Below are 17036 nucleotides of genomic sequence, written 5' to 3'. Positions count from 1 at the left end.
GACTGGAAGACGGTTATTTTATTCCAATTATTTCTGTCCACTGAAAAGATTCAAAAAGAAACAAAAAGAATAAAGAACGAGTCCTTTCAACATGACTTAATTAGGCCTTTTGGGATAAAGGTAAAGACGGATAAGTTTATTAAATAGTAAAGCAGCAGAAGTGATAGTTATTACAATTGTTTGATCTCTCTTTTCGAGAAAAAGGTGGAGATTGTTTACACTGGCGTATTCCAACTCAGTCAATTTCAGTTGGATGATTTAAATTATGTATGTCAATGCTTAGATAATCGTATTTGTGTGCGTACAACTTTTTCGTATCTGATTATCAGATTAGATGGATGGAGGAGTGACTTGACCTCTCCATATTTCCTTTATTACTTTCTTATGTATAATATGTCTATCAACGATGGCGGGTACGTGACATTGTCTCACATTACCGTACAAATGCCCGCCTAAACCTCTTTGATGGATAATCAGATTGCCGGCAAATTCATGACCTCCAAAATGGCTTGTTCCCCAAACCTCGACTTCCTTTTCTAAACCTTTCTCTTTCAATACTTTTCTAAATTCGTCTACAATGAGTGGACCGATTTTACCACAGCGCATGTCTCTTCTACCATGAGTGCAAACAAATATAACCGTATTGGCCGAAATATCTTGCAATTTTTCTTGATGAGGTATGGGCTTCTTAGGATTATTCCACATCGTCTCTAGTATATCGTATAGTACTTTATTGTTTCGTATTTCGTCTGGCTTTGGCACTAAAGACGGCATTAATTTGAATTCTGGGAATAACAGAAGATCTGGATTGGGTTCTTCCTGTTCTCCGTCTTGCGGCTGTATGTTCTTCGCTGCTAGTGGTAGTCGGTCAGCGATGGTAGGCAGTACTACCAGGAATTGTTCGAATTCGGGACGATGTGATTCCATCCATTCTTTCTGTAATAGCATAATTTCCCTGATAATGCTCCCTTGCACGGTTAATACTTCGGATCGAAACCACTCTTTACCCTCGGGACCTACACAACCCACAATATGGCGCATGGAAGGCGGTCTGACCATATTTTCCGTCATATTGATCTTGCGTCCCAACACATTGGGTATTGGGTGTTGTTTACAAGGTATGAAACCATTTTCTGCTGTGGCGTTTGCCGCTTCTGGACAGCAAGGCTCGAATCGAGTGAAGGGGAACGGCTTACTATCAAAAGGAACGTCAAAGGTCGATAGAGTTGACATAAACCTCATTCGTTTGAAAGAAGGCGCAACTGGACGAAGATACTGTAGCATTTCGCGGAAAAATGATGAGGGAAAGAAATTGAATAATTACTGTAAAAAGAAAAAGATTTTCTCCACACAAATTGCTCCCTTTTATAGTCGGGTCTTCCCCCCCGCGCGCTCCTTCGGGATATCTAACGTGCGCCATTTCGGGGTAGACAAGGAAATAAATAGCTTTTATAAAAGATACCAGAAAACAACAGAGTGTGCTATATGGGATCAATGATGATGTAAATTTTAATGAACAGGTAGCAAATAGTTAAAAATTATTGTGGTTAGATAACAGCGAATGAATAGGGTGAGGGTGCAATTGTGAATGATAGGGGGTGGGGCTCACTTTAGCAGACATAATATGATTTGATTTAGTAGTAATTAGAGTAGCGAGCAAAAAGGGAACAGTTCATGTTGAGAAAGTCACAAAAGGATTCGTATAGATCTAGCTATTGTCAATAGAGTTAAATTGAGTAGAAAATAAATGATCTCACATAGCGACCCTCATATAAGTATCAGCAGGTTCTGTAAAGAGATATATGGGCAGTATGCATTCTTTTACTGTTGTTGAGCCTCGAATTTTATACGAGATTGTGCAAATAAGAGTTCTTGTTGTCTTAGTAATTCTTCTTCTGAAATACCCGTGTTTTCCAACCTAGAACTCCTTCTATCACGATCCTGTAATAATTGATATGGTTAAACAAGCCAAGTACTTTCAGTCGACGGAAAATCAAACATACCTTTTGTTGCTTCTTGTGCTCTTTAAATACTTCGTCAACTTCTTCAACATAATCCTCGAAACCTAAAGCTTGTAACGCTGCAATAACATGTTCGCCAGCAATGGTTTTTTTGGTTTCTTTTTCACAGATTTCGTTCGCTTCAGAAGCGATCAAGTGAATGAACTCTAATTTCATAAGCATCAAGAGTGGGTTTGCTGAATTAGGAAAAAAGTGAATTATATAATATGAATGCTGTTTGAAATTACCAACACAACACTCGATTAAAAGATCGCGAGTGTCTTTTGCACAAACAATGTCTTCTGGCATCATCTCGTTAATCAATTTTTGAACAGTGGCTGTAAACGGTATTCGTTAATAAAAGAACTCAAAATAGGCTACAGTAAAGAATTCAGTCACCTTTTGGCAGTGAGAGGTCGTCATCTCCTGTGGATCCCGAACGTTCGTTGTCACTCATTTGTTTTAACTTTGTGGTTTTTAGAGCAAAAGAAAATACACAGCAACAATGCAAAATAAATCAAAAGTGTATCGCCTGATGGCCCGTTTTTTTTCTTTAACCAATTTTTTCTTCTGGTCCAGCCAATCAACCGGCGCTAAACCTAGAAGCTGCACAACATGTCAAACCAGAAACGCAAAAATATAATCTACAGTTCCATGCGAATAACAAGCATCCGCAAGCTACGACCCTATTGAACTGCTATTCACGCGGATAGTGGGTACACCTGTGTTTTAGATACATGCATAGATACTTACCACATCATCACCATTGGCTGGTATGAGGAAATAGAACGTTCATCGAATTTTTGACTCCATTAGAAAGTTTTTTGTTACTGTGTTACTTCTTTTCTTGTTTCTTTTATCTCTCATTTTAAAAAAAGTTTAATCGCGAACGAAGGAATGAGCTCCAATGTGCCTGGTGTAGAACACCGGGATCCTCAATATTTTGGCTACTATGCTCAGCTACAACACCAAGTAAGATAGGGCTTCAATAGTTATATACAACAACGGGAGAGAGAGAGAGAGAGAGAGAGAGAGAGAGAGAAGAGCAACGCGTGACTAAAAAATAGAAATGTGTATGCTATTGCAGCAAAATATGCTTCAAGATACTGTTCGCACATCAACCTATCGATCGTCCATCTTGCTTAATTCAAACTGTTTTAAGGATAAAACTGTGATGGATGTGGGTGCAGGCTCGGGTATCCTGTCTTATTTTGCCGTTCAAGCCGGCGCTAAGAAGGTCTATGCAGTGGAAGCGTCTGGCATGGCAAACAAAATGAAGAAAATTGTAAGCGATGCCAACGAAGGGAAAAACAACCCATTTATGAAAGACAAAATTGAAGTTATCAATGGTAATCAGATAAAGAAACCATTTCTTGACGCATGCAAACGTCTGATAACTGTCCCTACATAGCCAAAATTGAGGACCCCGATTTGCCTATCCCTCAAGTCGACACCATTATTTCGGAACCCATTGGGGTTCTGTTATTCCATGAAAGAATGGTAATCGAACGATACAAAGAAACTTTTTGCTTTGAATGAATTCGTTTCTAATATACCATGGGATTGATCCAAAAGTTAGAAAGTTACATTTATGCAAGAGATCATTACTTAAAGCCTGGAGGTGCTCTCTTTCCATCCAAGGGAAACATTTATCTTGCTCCTTTTACTGATGCTACCCTTTGGAGTGAAACGATGGCAAAAGCAAGATTTTGGGAACAAAAGTCATTTTACGATATCGACCTGTCATCGCTCTATAAAGAAGCCCGCGACGAAATGTTTGGTATGCCTGTTGTGGGCCACTTTGATCCTCGCAATTTGATCACCACACCTACTTTGTTCGACGCTTATCCTGTTGACTTTGCAACCACTACAATTGAGCAATTATTAGATATGACCATCCCTTTTCAATGGACAGCTCATTATACAGGGCTTATGCACGGTGTGGCAGGTTGGTTCGATTTAATTTTTGCTCCTCCGCCTTACAACGAGACATCCAAAAACAACAACGACCTGACATCCACTGTAATTGAGATGTCTACAGGCCCCGCTGCCGATCGCACACATTGGCAGCAAGTACGTTTCCTATTCAAGGAACCATTGGCTGTGAATGCTGGCCAAAACATTAGAGGCTGGATGCGTTGTATTGTGAATGATATGCGTAGTTATACCATTTATGTCGAAGTGACAGCTACAGACGGTATCGATTTGAGTTTGCCTGAAAATGTTGACAAAGACCCTGAATTTACAAAGCCAACAAAGGACAGGCCTTTGGTACGACGTGGCATTTGGGAATTACACGAACAAACTTACAACTATAGTTATACACCGGGAATGATGCCTGAATACAAGCCTGAATACGCTTGTTTATACGACTCTGAAATCAATCTGGACAATAATGCATTTATCAATAATACTACCTCCACAAGTGCTACTGCAGCCAACAATCTTCATGCTATGCAATTGGATTTGGAAGCGATCAATGTAATGGATCAATATGAAGATTTTGTAAATTAAAAGAAAATTTGCTTCCTTCCTCCCTTCTTTTCTACTTTTCTACTTATATATTATAAAGCAACCTTATTTCGTTCTTCCTTCATATACTTAATAGTGATTAATATGCTATTTCTTTTCATGTATTAAATTCTGTTTTGACTAAACTTTTTTGAAAAAGAGGATAACATTCAACTGTATTGAAATTCCATTGATTTCTCTGTAAAGAACCGTTGATAGTAATATTATTTACATTCATTCAGTTAGCTTCCATTCGATTCTATTTTTTTAGCTCTCAATTGAGTGTCATTTAATGTATACACAGTAGAAGAATCAGCTTTGAAGTGAACTGATAGCCAGCAATGATGGATCTGCTGGTGTTTCTTGCGTTTATGGCTGTCGTCAGTTCTCTTTACTTACTTTGGACTACTCGAGTTATTCTAGCCTATAGTTTCAAAATGGGGTGGGAGGTAGCAGTTATCATTTAGGTACCGACATTGTCCTGGGTGCTAACTCAACGCTCATACTTTGGCCTCCTATTGATATTGAAGCTTCCTTATGCGCTTGTAAGGCAACTCTCAACAATTATACTAATCAAACATGTTGTTTTTCTTGTGGATTTCATCTGAAAAGTGAAATCTTACATTATTCAGATATAAGAAAAGGTTTCTGAGGGAAAGGACAAAGCATCTCATAGGCGATCGTTCATCTGCTAAGAAATATTGTATGCTTGAATATGAGATAGGTTCCCCTGTTTTATCATATTACTGTTCTTTCGTACCAGCTCGAAACAAACACGCCGATCTTCTTGTGAACGATTGGACTTCAATGCCAGCGCGGACTTCCACTTCCTGGAAACAACATCAGTTTCTAGAATTTGCCCGCAAAATTTTCTTTTTTTTTGTTTGGCTATTTTGATGCTTTCAACAAGAATTCGTTTGTTATTACCATATCAAAGTAAAGCTCGCCTCAACTTAATCGCAAAAGCGGCAATGTCTACAAAAGAAACAAAGAAACCTATTCTTGCCCTTCCTTCCAGTGCTGAAGAGACAGTCCAACAAGTCGGTGTGAATGACACGTTCAAACTTAAAGAACTTGGACCAGTGGGTAAGACCCTACCATTTTACGATAGCTACGTTGGATGCGATAGAAACTCATCTGTATGTTATGTACTTTTGCTGCGCATTTTGTAGTTGTTAACGAAGACGGTACCATTAGTCGAATCAACAATTGGCACGAAATGAGCGACATTGAAAAGAGCAATGTCAACCGAATTTTATTGAAAAGGAATAGAGAACGTTTAGCACGTCTTAAAGAACAACAGGCTACGGATGGCAAAGAAGAAGAATAAAATAAAACGTATAGATACCCTTTAAACGACTATGAACATTGTAAACGCTTATTGAGCTGTTACAGCATATTGTTGGCCGACATTTTTCACCAACTTGACAAGCTCTTTGAATTTTTCCTTTTGTTCTGGTGTAGCCTTTTTGTTTGATTCGCCTTGAGTGCAGCCTTCAGGACCTCCTGCAAAAGATAAACATATTGACGTCAGATATTGCATTTTTTTTCTCTCTGTTTGCATATCAAAATAGAAGTCTTACCGTTAGACCACTGAAATTCGTCAGAGAAAAACGAGAGCGAAACATCTTCACCATAGATATCTTCACTGCCCACAGGATCTTCGGTGGGTAGTTCTTTCAATTGCGCCTTCAGCCTATCTAAAAAGTCTGACAACTCTTCCCTATCCATGGTGTATAGAGTGCAATGAAGCTCCGTCTCTTAATCATGTGTTTTGCAGAGTGCCATCCTTCATTCTTTTTTCAAATTGTACTTACGCTGAAGCACCTCCTGCTTGAGTGTGATAATCAGCCTTTGTATCAGGTTTCAACGTAGCATGCATTATCATAGCACCCGAACTGTCCCCTTTGATATCGACTACTTGACTAAGTGGATGGTTAACTATTCATTTGTTCGTAAGGCCACTCTTTCCATTTGAAACTTACTTGACAATAGGCCCAGCAAAACCACCCACAATACCTTCTCTAAGTATAACTTGAAATGAACTCATGATCAAGGAACAGATAACAAAAAAAGATGCTAAGTGAAAAGAAAACAAAAACAAAAAAAAAAGAGAGGATGATGTAGTTTTTTTCTTTTGAAACTGTAAAGTCCCGGTCATGACACCCACAGCAGCATTACGAAAAATGGAGGTACAAAAAGGTATCCTCTGTATATTGGATGCTGAGATGAAAAATGAAAAATAAAAAAATTAGAGCCACACCATCCTGATAAGAATTTAGTTTTCATGCAAGCGGAGAGACAACTGGTTCCTGAATAAGAAAAGAGCTCTTTTTGTGATCCGCGATCTTTGTTTGAATGGATGGATGTTATTGTGAAACGTGAATTCAACTTGAGCAGTAACAAAGGAAATCTATCATTTATTCAATGAAAATGCTGTGAATGCGGAAATATCAGAAAGCGAAAGAAGAGCTAGAGATGTATTTCGAAGTAAGGGAATAGAATATGCAAGTATGTGTATAGAACGAGAAATGCAGTATGCGAGAGAGATATCTTGGTTAGGACATAAAAATCAAATAAGATGATATGATATGATCTACACATCATTTACTCATCATCTTCGCGCTGTTGGTTGTCGCGATCATCGTTGTCATTATCATCGAAAAAGTCATTGGCATTTTCGCCATCACGGTCCTCGTCACGGTCTCCATCACGGTTTTCATCACCTTCAAATCTATCAAAGTCTCCATCACGGTCACCATCACGGTCATCATCACGGTCATCACCTTCAAATCCAGCAGGGTCCTCAGCACGGTTTTGAACACCTCTAAATCTATCAAAGTCTTCATCACGGTTTTCATCACCTTCAAATCTATCAAAGTCTCCATCACGGTCACCATCACGGTCATCACCTTCAAATCTAGCAGGGTCCTCAGCACGGTTTTGAACACCTCCAAATCTATCAAAGTCTTCATCACGGTTTTCATCACCTTCAAATCTATCAAAGTCTTCATCACGGTCATCAGCACGGTCATCACCTTCAAATCCAGCACGGTCTCCATCGCGGTCGTTGTCACCAAATCTAGCACGGTCCTCACCACGGCCTTCACCACGTTCACCATTGTTACTGCTTTCAATACGGCCCTCATTACCGTGGTTATAGCATCTTTTATGATGTCTGTGGCGTCGACCATCACCAGTCCATGTACGATGGATGTATTCATGGTGAGCAACGACATTGCGATGGTCATCGTGATCATCGTGATCGTCGTTGTCGTCATGAGAGTCATTGTCTTGACAGTCGTGGTCTTCACAGCCGTGGTCTTCCTCTTGTTTGCAATCATCGCCGTTATCGTCGGAACATCTTTTATGGTGTCTGTGGCGCTGACCCTCGCCGGTCCATGTACGATGGATATATTCATGGTGAGCAACGACATTGCGATGGTCATCATGATCATCTTGATCGTCATCGTCATTGTCTGCACATTCGTTACATTCATGGTCATTGTCTTGTTCGGAATTGTCCTGACACTCTTCTCCGTCATTGTCTTGACTCTCGCACCGACGGCTGAGGTGGTGACGATCCACTACTTCAGTAGTATGGTATTGATGAACATCGCGGGTGTTCAATGGATGGGGAGCAGCCGTTGTAGCGACAACCAATAAAGCAAGTGTAGCGAGACAAATTTGTGTTAGGCGAGCCATTGTAAGTTACCTAAATTCTATGGTGAACAATAGGGATAGAAAATGACCAGAACGTTCAGAAGGGATACGTTTTATTTATATACTTTTACTGAAGGGTCGAATGCGTCTGGCCTTCCCATCTTTTTGGTTTTTAACAAATAATATATGAACTCTGATGGATTGAAATGATCAGGGTCAAATATTTGGACATTCAGGGAAAACTATTTGATGCAAAAGCGACCCCCTTAGACCAATTGTACCCCACGATTTTACTCATTTAACCTATCCGTGTCCATTTCTTCTTGACAATAGTATCAAAGGACGATCTCTGAGCCATGCTGAGGCCTTGAGTATCATGCCAGTCAGTTTTATGGGATTGGCACGATGGGGAGTAGCAAAAGCTATTCATAGTCAATGTCTTTCTAGTAGAATAGGACACTTTTTTACTGTTTATGTTTTTGGAGGGGGATAAACTCAAAAATATCGCTTCTACCGAAGAATGTAAGAAAAATAAAAATAAACCCAACTGCATTCTACATGCTTTTTTTAAACATTTATGGGAATGCATTTTTGGGAAAAAAAGAAAAATATCTCAGCTCGGCATGTGTGTGTGGTGGTGTCATCAAGATGAACAAGCGTTCCATTCAATAGTGGGTCCTAAATAGGTTGCTGCTTATTACCCAAGTACTACTTATTTGCACTGTCCTCTTCAACTTACTTGAGCATTCCTACAGCCTGCGTTTCTTATATTCGTCGGCTCTACTTTATATCGAATAGGAACGCGACCGGTTTACTGCTTTTGTTCGATTATAAGACTCGCAGAACGAAGCACATTCCAGATAAACAAAACGCATGCCATACCAGCGTAGGAGGCTTTCAGTGAAAAGAAAAAGGTCTCGTAGACATTGTTTAGATACAGCCACTTACATCACTCATGGGTCCATTTTCTCCATAGCTAACGGGCATAGGCGTTGTTTCCTCGATATCATCCTACATGGGCAAAATAAATGACAAACAGCAAGTAAACCACTTGCTGCCAAGATTTATTCTTAACTATTGAAGGGAAGGGAAATGAGTGGGCCAACAAGGGCGACACCCAAGCTAGTTATATGGCGGGGGGGGGGAAAAGCCAATGATCCATCAAGGCATCACGCGACTTTTTTCTTATCATTTGTATTCTGAGCAAGACTCCTTTCTCAATTTTGAAGCAGCTGCATCGTCGATAAACCAATAGACATGACCCTCTGAAGGCTTTACTCTTTGACAAGGTAGGTTCTTTTCGGGCTGTTCAATGATTTGCTGTACCATGTCCTTCTTGCCGTCGCCGGCAGTGACAAAGACGACTAAACGAGCATGATTGAGGACAGGGAACGTCAATGTGATACGTTCTGGTGGAGGCTTGGGAGAGTCATTGATGGGAGCTACCCAACGGGTCTTTTCATCCAACAAAGGATGACCGGGAAACAAAGAACAACAATGACCATCCGGGCCCATACCGAGCAGGATAAGGTCAAAGGCTGGCCATTCGTTCGTTTTGAAAAAAGATTTCAATTGCTGCTCATAGTCTGCCGCCGCCTTTTCTGTGTCCTTGGCGGTGGCGAAGGCTTCATGAATAGGATGAATGTTGGCTTGCTGGAGTTGAGGGATATGGTCCAAGAGCGACTTGCGCACCTCGAGATAGTTGGAGTCCTCGTGATCGTGAGGCACGCAACGTTCGTCTGCCCAAAAGACATGCCATTTGTCAAATTCGACATTTTTGTTGGTCTTTAGGTCTTTGGACAAGATCTTGGGTAATGAACCACCAGAGATCGCGACCGAGAGATAACCATGATTAGCAATAGCATCACGCGATACTTTCTCAACGAAACTATTCAAACCACCAGACAGCGCATCTCCGTCAGCAAATGAGTACACGATCGGCATATTGTTTAATTGTGTCAACAACGAAAGCAAAGGAGACGAGAGAGAGAGAGTGAGGGAGAGTTGGAAGCGATAAAGATAGACACCAAGAATAACAAACGTCTTTTTTTTTTTTTTATTATCAACACAGAATTTACGTCATTTTCACAGAAAAATCGAGATCATATTGGGAGTTTCAATTTGTGAGTTTCTTAACTTTTTTTTTTAAGAAAAAACGACACGATTAGGATGGTTTAGGCATCATTCATAGGCTCATCTTCTTGTTGGTTGGCATCTGAAGAGCGACGTCTTTTCACGGGACTGATAGAGCGATCTTTGCCTCTGCTGGATGAACGGCTGCTTCTACGACGACGAGGGCTACGGCTGACGGAGCGACTGTCGGAACGACGGCGTGAAGAACGACGAGGGCTGCGCGAACGTCTGCTGGAACGTTTACGAGGGCTGACAGATCTTCTAGGGCTAGGGGAGCGTCGACGTGGGCTGCGAGAGCGTCTGCGAGGGCTACGTGAACGTGAGCGAGAAGAACGACGTCTTCTCGATCTGTCTCTACCTCTATCATCTCTATCTCTGTCTCTATCACTAGAAAAATGAATCAATAAATAAATGAAAAACAGAATGGATGAGTGTTACAGGATGCTCCTGCCTACGAGCCCTATGCCGCAGACTGCTTTAGGTTAAGAAGCTCAAAGGCAGTTTAATCTACTTACGGGCAATCACGAGCTCTGTGACCCGTTTGACCACATTCACTGTAACAAAAGTAGTAGTAGTAGTAGTAGTAGTAGTAGTTAGCATCCATAAATCCTATTGCCCATGTTGTAATGACGAGTAGAAATGCACACTTACAAGCAAACACCTTTTTGGAATCTCATGGCACGTTCTCCACTATGGAATAATAAGTATGTTTAATTCCTCTAAACGGTTCCCCCGTAAGCATTCATACGATGGATTGCCGATCCTACCTTCCTTTTGGCAAAGAACTAACCCATGAATGAAAAGAAAATGGTTAGCAACACTTTATACACAAAGAACAGCGTATGATTCAACTTACCATTCATTTGCACTGTGTCGTTAAAAAAAAAAAAAAAGTCCAAGTAAGAAAATAGGTGATATCAGTAACCCTATCCATTTGTTCATACTACACATCCGATACTTACATGTGTCCTAAAAATCAAAAGGCAACTTTAGTTTAACCTCTTTACACGAGTCTCTTCCCTTTTTGCTTTTTTATATACATACCGAAATCACCACAGTTATAACATCTCTCTCCATTGTCGTCTCTTCGTCTGCTGCTATACTCACGGTCCCGGTCGCGTCCACGATCACGATCACGACGGCTGTCGCGGTCGCTACCCTTATCACGGGCTCTGTTGGCCACTTGAACGACTAATCTTTCGCCTTCAAGTTTATGACCATTGAGTTCCTTTGTAGCATCATCAGCATCTGACAGAAAAATAAAATGTGTGTCAATCCATGAGCTCATGACCTTTTTACTTGTAACTATTTTTACCTCTGACATCCTATACAGTGAAAAAGGCACCAAAAGACATGAAAGAAAATGGTCATAAAGGGTTGAGTCATTTTTTGAAACTTTTTTTTTTTTTTTTCCAAAGAAAAAAGGTACGTGAAAAGAAATAAAGACGGTTGGATACAAACATAAAATTCAATAAAGCAGTAAACATCCTACCATTAGAAAAGAAAAAAAAAAAGTGTTAATGTCCAGATGAACGATGGCAGGAGACTGAATGTCCTGGTGAACTCACTCTGAAAAGTAAATCCTTGATCTTGCCGTAACGACCAAAGATATCTCTTATATCAGACTCGCGTACATAACGACTAATATTACCTGTAGATACAGTGTTCAAAGAATGAGTTTGTGTTAGCGTCTCTCAACAACCTGTACAAAGTATGGAGAATGGTTATCCGTTACCGATATACAGTCTACAGGGGTTAGGTCTATCTCTTTCGCCTCCTCTGCTACTGCGATCACCGCGATCTCTGTCTCCGTAATAAGACATTAAGGAAACGATGAATAAATGAAAAGGAAATAGAAAAAGGGTAAAAGAAAGAAAAAGGATTTGGAAAAAGGGAAAAATGTGAGCTCGCCACAAAAAAAAAAAAAAAAAAGCTGGCTGCCCACTTTTTTTTTTTTTTTTTTTTGGAGGGTCTCTATGCCAACACAATGATTTCAAAGCACTGATTTTTTTGAGTGTCAGCCTTTTCAAAAGATTTGAACCAGTTGAATTGCAGGGAAAATTTTTCTATTTTCTATTTATTTATTTTTTTTGTGTGATAGCTTTTGGTTCCTATTTGTATTAGTCATGCCCCTCACTACGTTGGACGGCTTGCATGGGGATAAGAAGAGGGGCCGAGCTTGAAAGGGTGCTGATATGGAAGGCGCCACGTAGGCTTCGTAGGTTGATTGTAACAGGATGGAAAGGCGGGTTTGAAAGAACGATTCTCTGTTGTTGAATAGTTCACTCTTTGGGCTGCTGAAATACAAAAAACGATTACAAACAAAAAAAGAAAAAAATGAGCATTTAGAGCGGATCCCCGCCCCCTCATTTTTTTTTTCTTTTTTTTTTACATATATTAATATCCTATTGAACAAAAAAAATGCAAAGGGTTTTCATCTCCTCCTTTCAGCGGTTCCTACGACGACAACATGTCTTCAGTACGTTGAATGTACCCAAAACAGCTCAACGCGCGCTGTTTTCCTCGACAGTGCCTCGTTTACACCGACCTAACGCTAAGAAACAGTTACCAGGCACAGGGGATGTCCCTCGAAGGGCCGGTATCGCCAATGACAAAGAGGTGTATGTGGATTGGAACAGTCGTAAAACCAGTGTCTATCATCATTTTTGGCTCAGAGACCATTGTCATTGTGAGCAATGCTATCACCCGGTGACTCGACAACGACTGGTCAACACGTTTGCTATTCCTCGTTCTATTCATCCAACGGCCGTGGACAGCACAGCAGAAGGCCTCGTGATTACCTGGCCGGATGGACATCAGTCAAAGTATGCCTGGGACTGGTTATACACTCATTCTTACAGCCCTGTGATGCGGACCCTCTCTGAGCAGTCTCTCGCTGGGAAAAGGCGTCGAACGTGGGGTTCAGATCTCCGACTCGACCGTCTGGCGTATGACGATGTAATGAACACAGACGACGGACTGAGACAATGGCTGGATCAGCTCGAGGTCTATGGGATATCGTTTGTGGAGAACGTGCCGACGACGGTAGAAGCGACAGAAAAGTTGGCGCGTCGCTTGTGCTTTTTGAGAGAAACGCATTATTCACAAGGCATGTGGTCCTTCACAGCCGATTTAGCGCATGCCGATACAGCTTATACACAATTAGCGCTGGGCGCGCACACCGACAATACGTATTTTACCGAGCCGGCTGGGTTGCAAATGTTCCATAAATTAGAATGCGAGGGGCAAGGCGGCGATTCGTTGTTTGTGGATGGATTGGCAGTAGCACAACAGCTCAAGGCGACCTCACCCAACGCTTATCGTGTCTTGTCCAATACGCCCGTGCCGACACATGCGGCGGGCGATGATCAGGTATGGATCGTACCGACCCCGAGAGCTTATCCGATCCTCAACCATGGGCCAGACGGCGAGCTGTATCAAATTCGCTTCAATAACGACGATCGATCCACGTTGGATCACCTCAGCTCGAGTCAATTGGAGGAGTTTTACGACGCCTTGTTTATGTGGCATGATCTGGTCCAGTCGGCCAAGAACGAGTTGTGGGATCCTCTACCGCCTGGCCGTGTTGTGACTTTTGATAATTGGCGTGTGTTGCATGGTCGCAGTGCTTTTACCGGACATCGAAAGATGTGTGGTGCGTATTTTCCGTGGGATGATTATAAGAGCAGGGCAAGAACCGTGCGCATGACACCCGAGGATAAAGATCGTCTTTTATAGAGTCATGCCTATTGACATACTAGATCAGTGCTAAAGGAGTTTGGGTTTAATTTCATAATAAAAAATGCCCGCCTTTTTCTATCGTCCTGAGTTTGAGTTTAGTGTTTTTTGTCACAATGGATGCCAATGAAAAAGTGTTGTAACAGTCAGGCTTATGACCCTATGGTGTTTTTAAAAAGGACACACAAATACCAGTTGTAAACTGCTGGCTACCTTTTTTTTTTTTTAAAAACCCAAAATAATGAACTGAGCAAGCTAAACTCTTTTCTGAAAGAATATGAATGCAAAAGAATAAAGTCAAGACTCTCGAAAGCTCATTCGTTCTACTGTAGCAACCTTGAAGCCCTGCATCTTGCGAATGAATTGTCGCTGGCATCGTTTCTTAGTCTGCCATTAAGATGTCTGTCCTTCTCTATCTCACCCAAAAGTGGATGTATCCTATTGTGATCAGAATGATCTGCGAGAGAAACGTTTTCCAATCCTGAAAGTGGAACAAAAAAAGGATGCTCATTGTCACCTTCCCGCCTTGGACAAAGATCTTGAAACCAAAAAGAGTAGCTCCTTATTGATTTCTATTGGGATTCTTAATTGTTGAGCTAATGAAAAAGGTACTTGGACATGCACATCCTTGGTAGTTCACGGTCTTTGTGCTCGGTCGTTTGTATGACCATGCAAGAGGGCGAACGAACGCAAGCACGACAGTAGAGGACACGACAGAAAAAGGGACCTGTTGTATTACCCTCCAATGAAGGCTCCTTTTTCATCCAAATTGCGCGTTCAAGAGGAAGGTGGATCCTTCTCGCCTGTCTCTTTTTGTTTATCGAGTCGTCAAAATGGATACAGAAAAGCCCCCTTTGTCACAAGGAAAAGGCCACCAAGAAAAGAAGACATTGGGTTTCACCTTTTCTATTTTCTGTGTAGTCGGTGTACGATGAATTCAGGTACGACGATCTCTTTTCTCTTTTTTTTTTTTTTTTTTTTTTCTGTTGTGATCGTCGTCCTGTCTCATATAGGGCAACAAAAAATGTGGGACGCATCCTTTTTTAGCACGATTTTTTTAAGCTTCATCATTGTGAAACATATCCAATATTTGATTGTTAACGAAAGCTATACCCGTGCCTCTCTATAAGGGAACCAATGTCAAGTGGATATGTAAGTCATTGTTTTTATTAATGCATTCAAATGAGCAAAGCCGTTCTAGTTTGAAAAAAGTAGCGTTGCGTGACATAATTAAGCGTAGATAGTGTACTTTGTGTAGCAAGGTAAATTAAATGGTAGTATAAAGTATAACCAATGAGTGTATACATAAAAACAAAACAATTAAGAGAGAAATAAATAAAATAATACAGAAAACTGTGTATATGTGTGTGTGTGCTGAGGATGACTATGTTTGGCGCATGATGTTTTTGTAAATACATAAAAAAGTGACAAAGTGTCCATTGTCGGGATAGGGCAATTAAGAGTTGCGGATATGGTAAATAAGATACCCAGGCAAACCATAGACGCCAAAGCCCATCGCCTTGGCCATCTTGGCAAAGCCTTCCGTTTCCACTTGATGTTGAAAGACATAGGGTGGAAAGTTGGCGCCTTCTCGGTGCACTTGCGCTTTGACCAACGTGAAAGTAGCACCTACACCATCCAAAGGCACTTTTTTAAATCTTCCCAAATGCGTTGGCATATCGACCATCAGGTAACGGTTGGTTAAAAATTCGTAATAGCCTTCGAGCAACACATAGTCAGGATCCAGATCCTTTTGCAGCTCGATCGATCGTTCGGTTTCCTGCCAATTATTCTTGTCGTAAGCCCAGAAAGAACCATCTTCTGTTTGCAGTAAACAATTCGGCACCACGACGTCGACATCGACACTTTGAAGATCTTCCACGATCGTTTCAGGATACTCTACCACATCGACGTCCAACCAAAGCACCCAGGAATGGTATTCACGAAGCGCTGCTGTGAGCAAGTAATTCCTGGAACGTGCCATAAAGGATCTTCTCAAAGGCTGTAATTCAAACGTGTGTCTTTTATCCTCTGGTAGTTGAAAGTTAAAGTCTTTTTCATAGATGGCAATCTCGTGATAGCGTTCAGAAGGGTTAGGTCGGTTCAGAAATTCATCGGCTTTGTCTTTCAAGATCTGGACTGTATTGTCGGTGGTATCAGACACCAAAAAGGCCATCGTGATCAGATCTTTGGGATACGAAAGTCGATCCACCAATTCAAAATATCTCTCTAAATACGCCTCTGCGTTCTTGACAGGCGTGAGGATCAGCACATGCTGCTGTTCTTCTTTTGCGTTTGCTGTCGCTTCCAAGTCGTTCAAATTGATAAATTTAGCCTGCCCAGCACTGCTGCCGCTCCTGTGAATGGAGAAAAAACCATTGCTATTGCTGCTGCCTGTAGAAGATGAAAAGGCGACAGCTTCATTCAGTGATCGAATCGTTCTGCCACATCCGCCGCCACCACCTAAACTGAACGATGCTTTGGAGAGTGTAAAGAACGATAATGTGATGAATGATATGATGGCTACGATAAAGACGATAAGCCGTCGATTTCCTCGCAGACTAGATGTATACAAATTAGTTGCCTTTTCTGATAATAGCATCATGGTTGGCCAATGTTTTTTGTTAAAAGGGATATATATAAATGATAGCTATGTAAAGGGCGAGTGGAAGGTGAGTTATATGTGCTCCCTTGTTCACTGAAATAATAAAGAAGAAGAAGAAGAAGAAGAAGAAGAAGAAAGTAAAACAGAAATGAAAAAAAAAAAAAAAGTTGATTAAACTAATAAAATTAGGAGGTGGAACTTGAAATGACTAATACTTTAGTGGGACCTTGACACATAACACACACATACACCCACACATACACAGAAAAAGGTACAAATATCTTTGGTAGATCCCATCTATTTTTAGCGATAAACTTTCTTCTTCTAGGTTTCTGATTGGATAACATCAAAAAGATAGTCCATTTTTGGTTTTAAAAGAACAGAAA

General features: G+C 41.0%; 10 protein-coding genes across 10 annotated transcripts; 3 read left to right on the top strand and 7 right to left on the bottom strand.

The window, feature by feature from the left end:
• Positions 1 to 86: 86 nt before the first annotated feature.
• Positions 87 to 1242, bottom strand: BDF20DRAFT_907202 (Sucrase/ferredoxin-like-domain-containing protein; the record flags this gene model as incomplete). Its single annotated transcript, XM_053083352.1, has 2 exons — positions 87 to 106; positions 459 to 1242. The coding sequence occupies 2 exons, from the start codon at positions 1240 to 1242 to the stop codon at positions 87 to 89; spliced, it is 804 nt and encodes a 267-aa protein (XP_052934464.1).
• Positions 1243 to 1821: 579 nt separating this feature from the next.
• BDF20DRAFT_823356 (histone-fold-containing protein) lies at positions 1822 to 2457 on the bottom strand (the record flags this gene model as incomplete). The annotated part of the gene is made up of 4 exons (XM_053077784.1): positions 1822 to 1941; positions 2004 to 2167; positions 2249 to 2338; positions 2400 to 2457. The coding sequence occupies 4 exons, from the start codon at positions 2455 to 2457 to the stop codon at positions 1822 to 1824; spliced, it is 432 nt and encodes a 143-aa protein (XP_052934463.1).
• A 440-nt stretch (positions 2458 to 2897) lies between these two features.
• Positions 2898 to 4514, top strand: BDF20DRAFT_837698 (S-adenosyl-L-methionine-dependent methyltransferase; the record flags this gene model as incomplete). Its single annotated transcript, XM_053079080.1, has 4 exons — positions 2898 to 2972; positions 3088 to 3349; positions 3412 to 3500; positions 3576 to 4514. 4 exons carry the CDS (start codon positions 2898 to 2900, stop codon positions 4512 to 4514), a joined length of 1365 nt encoding a protein of 454 aa, XP_052934462.1.
• A 980-nt stretch (positions 4515 to 5494) lies between these two features.
• On the top strand, positions 5495 to 5757 carry BDF20DRAFT_800959 (uncharacterized protein; the record flags this gene model as incomplete). The annotated part of the gene is made up of 2 exons (XM_053076378.1): positions 5495 to 5597; positions 5684 to 5757. Coding segments are annotated over 2 exons (177 nt in total), but the record flags the coding sequence as incomplete, so codon positions are not given.
• A 132-nt stretch (positions 5758 to 5889) lies between these two features.
• On the bottom strand, positions 5890 to 6561 carry BDF20DRAFT_837696 (uncharacterized protein; the record flags this gene model as incomplete). Its single annotated transcript, XM_053079079.1, has 4 exons — positions 5890 to 6017; positions 6095 to 6234; positions 6329 to 6436; positions 6497 to 6561. 4 exons carry the CDS (start codon positions 6559 to 6561, stop codon positions 5890 to 5892), a joined length of 441 nt encoding a protein of 146 aa, XP_052934460.1.
• Positions 6562 to 6791: 230 nt separating this feature from the next.
• BDF20DRAFT_672804 (uncharacterized protein) lies at positions 6792 to 8344 on the bottom strand. The gene has a single exon (XM_053076006.1). The coding sequence runs from the start codon at positions 8214 to 8216 to the stop codon at positions 7119 to 7121; it is 1098 nt and encodes a 365-aa protein (XP_052934459.1). The 5' UTR covers positions 8217 to 8344; the 3' UTR covers positions 6792 to 7118.
• Positions 8345 to 8391: 47 nt separating this feature from the next.
• On the bottom strand, positions 8392 to 8905 carry BDF20DRAFT_672846 (uncharacterized protein). Its single transcript, XM_053076007.1, has one exon. The coding sequence runs from the start codon at positions 8761 to 8763 to the stop codon at positions 8473 to 8475; it is 291 nt and encodes a 96-aa protein (XP_052934458.1). The 5' UTR covers positions 8764 to 8905; the 3' UTR covers positions 8392 to 8472.
• Positions 8906 to 9362: 457 nt separating this feature from the next.
• BDF20DRAFT_823850 (6-phosphogluconolactonase) lies at positions 9363 to 10118 on the bottom strand (the record flags this gene model as incomplete). The annotated part of the gene is made up of 1 exon (XM_053077836.1): positions 9363 to 10118. One exon carries the CDS (start codon positions 10116 to 10118, stop codon positions 9363 to 9365), a length of 756 nt encoding a protein of 251 aa, XP_052934457.1.
• Positions 10119 to 12020: 1902 nt separating this feature from the next.
• Positions 12021 to 14045, top strand: BDF20DRAFT_907190 (Trimethyllysine dioxygenase; the record flags this gene model as incomplete). The annotated part of the gene is made up of 2 exons (XM_053083351.1): positions 12021 to 12118; positions 12902 to 14045. The coding sequence occupies 2 exons, from the start codon at positions 12021 to 12023 to the stop codon at positions 14043 to 14045; spliced, it is 1242 nt and encodes a 413-aa protein (XP_052934456.1).
• Positions 14046 to 15176: 1131 nt separating this feature from the next.
• On the bottom strand, positions 15177 to 16766 carry BDF20DRAFT_884059 (Anp1-domain-containing protein). The gene has a single exon (XM_053081846.1). It carries the CDS (start codon positions 16648 to 16650, stop codon positions 15502 to 15504), a length of 1149 nt encoding a protein of 382 aa, XP_052934455.1. The 5' UTR covers positions 16651 to 16766; the 3' UTR covers positions 15177 to 15501.
• Between the last annotated feature and the right edge of the window lie 270 nt (positions 16767 to 17036).

Source organism: Mycotypha africana (assembly GCF_025528875.1).
Source record: "Mycotypha africana strain NRRL 2978 chromosome Unknown BDF20scaffold_8, whole genome shotgun sequence".
Classification (NCBI taxonomy): Eukaryota; Fungi; Mucoromycota; class Mucoromycetes; order Mucorales; family Mycotyphaceae; genus Mycotypha; species Mycotypha africana.
The sequence above is the reverse complement of the archived record's forward strand: the minus strand, read 5'-3'. Positions and strand labels throughout refer to the sequence as shown.